Below are 7575 nucleotides of genomic sequence, written 5' to 3' on the forward strand. Positions count from 1 at the left end.
AAAAGTTCTGAACTTTTGTATTGGAGGTTTTAGGTTTATATTTTGGGAGGGATAGAAGATAATGTGGATTGGAAAATTGGAAAGAATATAGAAAATCCATTTGGAGCTATTGGACTCTTCCAAATTAGTCCTATATTTTATCATTCATGAAAGAAGAAGAAGAAGAAGAAGATTGGTTTTGAGAGAATCCAACTTGATGATAATGGACTGATACCATATAAGTCACTTGAAACTTATGTTCTATATTGCTAGAGAACCTGATCTTTGTCCCTTGGGGACGTTCTAAAAGTTCTGAACTTTTGTATTGAAGATTTTAGGTTTATATTTTGGGAGGGATAGAAGATAACTGTTCCTAAGTGTCGTGGGTTTAAATCTTGCAATAGAAAACATAAAGATGGATTTCAAGATGGAGGAGAAGAAGATGGAAGATAACTATTGGAGGTTTTAGGTTTATATTTTGGGAAGGATAGAAGATAACTATTCATAAGTGTTTTGGGTTCAAGTCTTCCAATACAAAACATGAAGATGGATTTCTAAATGGATTTGGGGCACATCTTGTGTGATAGAAAGCATGCCCAATATGGACTATTTCAAAATGAAGAGCTCATGGTGAAGTGAGAAAAACAAAGCATACAAGTGAAATGCAGTGACCCCTAAGGACAAAATTAATCAAATGCATGCAGATATGGATTAGATTTTTCATAACATCATTATCACATAGAAAGAAAAGTCCTCCTTTAAACATCAAGTATCACAATTCCCACCAACAAAAACTTTAGGTGAGCCTCCATTATTTCAGTATCATAACCGTGATATTTTCCAAGTTGTAACAAGAAGCAGAAACCAAAAGGAGGCAAACCAAGGGTTTGAATCCCACCCCACCCCCCGCCCCCCCTTTTTTCACCACCAAAATTGCATTAAAAGAACAAATCACGCATCAAGTGTCTACCATGCATGTTCAATTCTTCTCTTCTGGTTCACGGGCTAAATGGTTCTCTGGCAGTGCCTTCAAAGCTAGCCTTGTCTTTGCTGCCTTATTGACATTTACATCTTCAGTTCTGTGGCTTACAGTAATCTGCAATTTTTCTTTGAACATCTTTCTCAGCTGCCTCAGGCTTGTGTCATTCAGTGCCTTCAGCATTGCATCTTCTGCCATGTCCTCGATATTCTTCTTTTTCTCCTTTTTAAGCTCTACGTTCTTCCTTCCACTCTTGCCAATATTCTCCTTGTTGCCATCCAAAACATGGATCATCTTTTGAGGTGCCTTGCTATCCAAAACATGGATCATCTTTTGAGGTGCCTTGCTCGAAGATTTCCTGCCACTATTGTCAATGTTCTCCTTGTTGACATCCAAAACATTGTTCATCTTGTTGCCATCCAAAACATGGATCATCTTTTGAGGTGCCTTGCTTGAAGATTTCCTGCCACTATTGTCGATGTTCTCCTTGTTGACATCCAAAACATCGTTCATCCTTCGAATTGGTGTCTTGCTTGAAGATTTCCTCCCACTATTGTCAATGTTCTCCTTATTGTCATCCAAAACATGGAAACTCCTTTGAACTGAAACTGGGGTCTTGCTAACTGATTTCCTCAGCGTCAAATGGGATGCCAAAGTCGAGAATGGGGTGTCAGCCATGATTACCCCACTGGGAGTTTGATTTCTGGTATCAAGCATTGGATGATTCTCAGTTCCTATCTCTGAAACCTGGCACAAATTTGATGATAGAGACTGATCGTGAAATAAAGTTTTACCCATGAGTTCACCTTCAGAAAGTTTCTGACAATTAGGACTCACTTGCTCTTGTGCATTTGGCAACTCCTCCGACAACGGATGGCATTCATTGGCTGTCATGGCATGTTCTTCTGCCACAAAATGAACACCGGTCCATTCTTCAGAATTGCCATTCTCTACCTCAGGCAGCGGGTGTTCTCCATGGCGGGGAGCCATGAGATTGTTGAATTCAATGACTTGTCTGGAAAAATCGACTGCAAATTGTGTTTCTGACTCATCGTTCATCGAATTTTCAGAGTTTGATCCATTGTCAACTGCCAGTTGACCATCCGCAAATACCTCAGTGGCAGTAAACAACCCAATGAGAGGTTCATATGAATCTTCTTCATAATTCTCAGAGTCGTTGATGTCTAGAATTCCATCTTCTTTTCCGCTGTCCACTTGCTCCAAACGAGACACCAGGCCTTCCCAAGTATCTGGAGAAAAACTTGAATCCTTTTGAGTTATTTGTGCATCATCACTATAATTTTCTTGAAATTCAGATGGATTTTCATCTGATGCGTTGCCATTGGAGGCAGTAATAGGCTCCCAGACAAGTTCATTCATTTCTTCTTTAAAATTTTCACCTCCAGCAACGTCTAGAATTCCATCTTTTCCATTTTCCGGTTTCTCTTTGCAAGACACCTGCTCAGTATCATCTGATGGATCATCATATGGTGAAGCCGTAAAATCCTTTTTGTCTGCTTCTGCATCATTATAGTTGTAGTTCCCTTCAATAGCGTTGTCAATTTCGAGATAGCAACCTTCTGGAACATTCATGTCAGTGCCTTCACTAACCATATTTTGACATAGGATTTCTGGATTCTGGTCCTGATCAATGAAGGCTGTCAAATTTGATGAACTGAGGATATCTCCTGTAACGATATCCTGATTGGCATCTAATTCTTTCTTGTTATCAGATATTAGGAACCCATCTGAATCCTCAGTGTCAGGCATGGTAGCAGAGACTTCACTATGGCCTACAAACCAGAGAATATTAGAACATGAAACTATGGATCTATGAGTATGAACACCAAATGAATCAATCTACGTACACAGTTAATGAAAAGAGAAAGTTGTAAACATGAGACTTACCAATCTCATCTGAGGTTTGAACTGCTTCACCATCTACTGCCTTCTCCGAGTCTACACCTGGAATGACAAGGCATTCTTCAGGTCTATTGCACGCTTCAGATTTTGTGTGCAGCTCAGCTCCTGCATATTTATTGTAAAAGAAAAAGTTAATAGGTTGTATAGAAGATCAAATGAATGGGTCCAAAATTGGAACGATATACTATAAAAACTTACCCTTATTCTCATATTGAGCTTCATCATCTATTACATCTTCCACTTTTTCCTTCAGAACATTGACCCCGTTATAATTACCCTTCTCATTCTCTTGAGCTTCCTCTTTGCAATCTCTTTCAATCTCTGCTAATGCACTGAGTTTTAGATTTGAAATAATTTCAGAATCATCAATCCTCTCTGACCCCTCTTCTGACGATGTCTTCAAATCAGTAACTGTACCATGATTCATGTCAGAATCACCCAACTAATAGCATATTATAAAAACACAAGTAGAAACACGGAGATGTTCATTTGTGCAATTATGCAAACACATACCAGACACGCTCTTCACATCTGTTTCTTCTTCGGATAACTCTGTGATCTTTATGACATCTATTTTTCCCTTTTCCTTCGGACTCAACCCGGCCATCTTCTCCAACAGCCTTGTAGATCGCCGCGTGCTATGCACTCGCTGCACAAAATTCTCCTCCTTCACACTGGTCTCTGCTTTCCGCCGAGTTGAAGCCCCTCTTCTCCGGGTACTTGAAGCAGTTGGGGTCTCCGGCACCTCCTTCTCTTCCCCTGCTTCTCTGCCTCCCCTGCTGGTTTTGTAACGAGTGCGAGTCATTGGCTGCTCACTTTCCGGATCTCCTTTCACAGGCTTTCTTCTGGTTGATGTTCGGGGAGGCTCCGGTGATCCAAATCCCATCTTCTCTTGAACTTCCAGGCCCTTCTCCGAGTCGGGTCTTGTGAAATCTTCTAGTCCTTCAACCTGGAACACCGTGATTTCAATGAAATTAAATCAAGATACATAAAAAGAAAGGAAAAATACATGATTTTTCAAATGTGAACGGGTGATTACGATTTGCAGAGCTTTGAGGGCATCGGCCATGGCGACATTGGTCATGTTGGCTGCGATCTTGTTCTTCTTGCAGAGGGCTTGGAGCTCTCTCCTGCTGAGGCTATGAAAATCCATTGCTATGAAGGGAGATCTTGTTGTCTGATGGAGGAAGGATGTTGGTGTTAAGAGGACGATTGGAGCGGCCGTAAAGAGATAATACGAAGATATGTCATTCGGACAAGGATGCGACGATGAATGAAATTTATACAGGATATCAGAAGAGACGTTAAGGAAACCCTAATGAAATGTGACCGTTGGAGCGGGTGCTTTCAGATTTGAATTTGAATTTTGTGGAAAGTAGCAAGATTTACAGCATTGTCTTTCTTTGGAAATTTTTTAGTTTAAAAACTTCTGCCCTTTCATGGAAATTACAATTAAGTCCTTCAATAGGCTGACTTGTTTTTGGGGGGCAATAATGCAAAGTTATTTTTAAGAATTTTATTTTTAAAAAAATGAGATGTACATTAATTAGGGGGCCAAGATATTATTAATTATAGTTTTGAATTATTCTAACTATGTACTTGAAGTTATAATCGCTTCATGAATAATATTTCTTGAGATTTTCTTTTAAATTCTATTCTCCTAAAAAATAGTAGCAATAAATGTGTAATTTCAATTAACAATGTTTTATAGATGTAAAGGAAATTCATAATATGTTTACATATAATTAGGATAATATAAATAATTACAAAAAATTAGGAAGCATAATTTGTAAATATACTAATTAAAAATATAAGGACTAAATTAGATTTTACTTAATAGTATAATACTAAATTATGGTTTTATTATTTTGAAATATATAGGACATTTATTGTAATGACATTTTTAAGAAGTATATTTTTTGAAATTTTGTCTTGTAAAAATATTTCTTATTTGATCAACTTTATATGGTTCTCATTGATATACACAAATGTATGGTTAGTAAAACACGAGAATTATATCGCATTTTTGTAGAATTATTTGACCTGTATAAAAATGGTCTTTTTTTTTTTTTTTATAATATATGAAGATATTTATTTTCACATTTAATATGGTATTTTAGTATTATGTATTATAATATTTTAATAAATGATATTATAGTTCATCATATTACAATCACGTTGTTATTATTGCTAGTAAATATGTTGCGTGCCGTGAATGTGATATATGTGAACACTATTGTGTAAATATTTTTATAATTTTTTATAAATTAAATTTATTGAAAAATAAATTCATAATAAATTTTCATAATTTAGTTTACAAATATTAAGTATAAATATTCAAAATACAAACATCGATATTAGATACTATTATAAATGACGCCAAATAAATATATATAGGAAAATGAATGATACAAATATTCTAATTAAAATTATGAGAAATATTTAATTTTAATACTTGCATAACATTTTGGATAAAAGGTTAATAGGTTGTTTTTTTTTCATTATTTTAATTTCATAAAAATCTTAATATGTGACTTCTTTGCATGAAAATATTAATGACTTTATTACAATTTCTAAATTGTGATTTGCTACCTCAAATCTTAATTATTCTTATTTTTTGTTTACTTAATGATCAATTAACGAGTTTTTAAAATTTTAAATATTTTAATTTTTTTGAAGGGTACTTCTAGGTTTATAGTTTAATTTTTAAAAATTATATTTTTAGAAATTATATTTTTTATATATCAAAATGATGTTAGACACTTCACATTAATAAATGAATTAATTAAGAAGACAATAAATAAAGTACTAATATTTTGAAACAGTCATAAATAAAATTATTGTACCTTATAATCCTCATAAAGATTTATAATTTAATTTTTGATACTCACAAATAGTAATTTAATTAAAATTTTTGTAATAGCTAAGAATAATTGAGTTAATAATTTTCATAAATGCTAGTAGCTATTGAATTACCTTATAGATAATAAATATAATAATTAATTTTTAAAATTCTTGTTATAAATTAACTAATTACTATTAAAAACCTCCTTATAATTTTATAATTTTTAATTTTTTAATTGGTAATAATATTTGAGGTAATATTTTTTATGATTGCCATTAATAATCAAATTACTAAATTACTTAATAAAATTTTTAATGAATTCTAATGATTTATGTTATGTAAAAATAAATAAATATATTAATTATTGAAAAAATTTGTCAACATAATCCTCAAGCAAATATTATTAATGTCATTTCATAACTATTTTAAATATTCATAGAACCTACATTTAATTTTATACTTAATATTAAATTATGTTTTATGTTTAAAATACAAAAAAAATTAAATTTACACATAGCACAGGGTTTCATTGAAAAAGTTAATAAAATAAAAATAAAAATTTAAGTCAAATTAATCAAAACATAAAAAAAATCAAACAAATGAATATTAAATGAAATTAAATAACCTAAAAATAAATTAAATAATAAAACATGTGATGCAATAATAATAGCATCCTTGTCGAGAAGTAGAATAAAATGGCTTACAAAACTGAAGTTACAATAAATTAATGACTTCTTTGGCAGTAATATCAATTATGCTCCATCATATATATATGCTGCGTAGTGGCTTAGCGTCAAATAATAAAATGCTTTCATATTCAATATTTTTTCAATCTTTTTGCTCAAAAAGCATCAACAATACTTCGCATTTCCTTCAGTTTATTACAAGGTATTGCAACAATTCCGATTCCACTCCTCTGCAATATAATTCCACGAGTAAAAATACTTATAGTCATATAATAATTTTATAAAAGGTTGTCAATTAAATTAACAAAAATCAAATGTAATATTATAGAAAAAATAAAAAATATATATTTTAACTAGTTTCTATCAACAATGACTAAAAATGGGGAGAGGGGATTATGGTTTTATGATCAAAACCCAAAAGCTATTATTCAAAATCTCTATTTCAGGCATTGAAGCACAAATAAATTATGAAGGTCAGAAAGAAGATTATGATTGAATTTATAATTAAAATATAAAAAATAAATTTAAAAAAAAAAAGAGAAAACCAATATGTTGAAACTGTGGAAACTCCTCTTTGGGGAGTTTAATTCATGACAATTACACCAAGATAACCAAAAAATCATGGAAAGGAAAAAATAAAGAAGGAGAAAATTATTGAGCTGTGCATAGTATGTAGAGACGACAACACCATTTCCAGCAGTTTACGTTGAAATGGAGACCTGCAGTAAATGGAGACCAACAGCCTTCCACCAACCTTGCCCACCATGGCCGACATTAAGCCACTAACCTTTGATTTTACCCCCTATCTCAGGCTATATAAATGTGATGGGTGCTGTGTTGTATTTGTGGGTGGAAGTGTGTGCAGAATGTGTAGAGCTATGTGTGGAGAGTAGAGAGTTGTGGTGTGTGTGTGTGAGAGAGAGAGAGAGAGAGAGAGAGAGAGAGAGAGAGAGAGAGAGAGAGAGAGAGAGTCGGGTTGAGCAATGTGGCTCCTTCTCCTTGTATTATTCTCTCGGTTACCATCACATTCCTCTCATTGAGATGAAGCCAACGGTGGTAACCGGGGCTCAAACAGAGCTCAGACGACAACGCACGTGCCTGCATGCGCCACCGACAGTCGGACGACACTGCCACGCGCCCCCACACGCCAACACATGCCCCCG

At 33.7% G+C, this 7575-nt stretch overlaps 1 protein-coding gene across 1 annotated transcript; it reads right to left on the reverse strand.

Annotated features, from left to right (window-relative positions):
* Positions 1-665: 665 nt before the first annotated feature.
* Positions 666-4273, reverse strand: LOC131160594 (uncharacterized). Its single transcript, XM_058116426.1, has 5 exons — positions 3921-4273; positions 3395-3830; positions 3080-3292; positions 2867-2986; positions 666-2751 (listed from the first exon to the last, which is right to left on the reverse strand). Exons 1-5 carry the CDS (start codon positions 4032-4034, stop codon positions 959-961), a joined length of 2676 nt encoding a protein of 891 aa, XP_057972409.1. The 5' UTR covers positions 4035-4273; the 3' UTR covers positions 666-958.
* Between the last annotated feature and the right edge of the window lie 3302 nt (positions 4274-7575).

The sequence above is a fragment of the Malania oleifera genome, chromosome 7 (genome assembly GCF_029873635.1).
Source record: "Malania oleifera isolate guangnan ecotype guangnan chromosome 7, ASM2987363v1, whole genome shotgun sequence".
Classification (NCBI taxonomy): domain Eukaryota; kingdom Viridiplantae; phylum Streptophyta; class Magnoliopsida; order Santalales; family Ximeniaceae; genus Malania; species Malania oleifera.

Excerpts from the sequence above, each read along its gene's own strand:
- LOC131160594 (XM_058116426.1), bottom strand. The coding sequence starts at position 4,034 with ATGGATTTTCATAGCCTCAGCAGGAGAGAGCTCCAAGCCCTCTGCAAG. Across the intron at positions 3,831-3,920 it reads CCCTCAAAGCTCTGCAAATC|GTTGAAGGACTAGAAGATTT; the intron begins GTAATCACCCGT and ends ACGGTGTTCCAG. Across the intron at positions 3,293-3,394 it reads AGATGTGAAGAGCGTGTCTG|TTACTGATTTGAAGACATCG; the intron begins GTATGTGTTTGC and ends ATCATGGTACAG.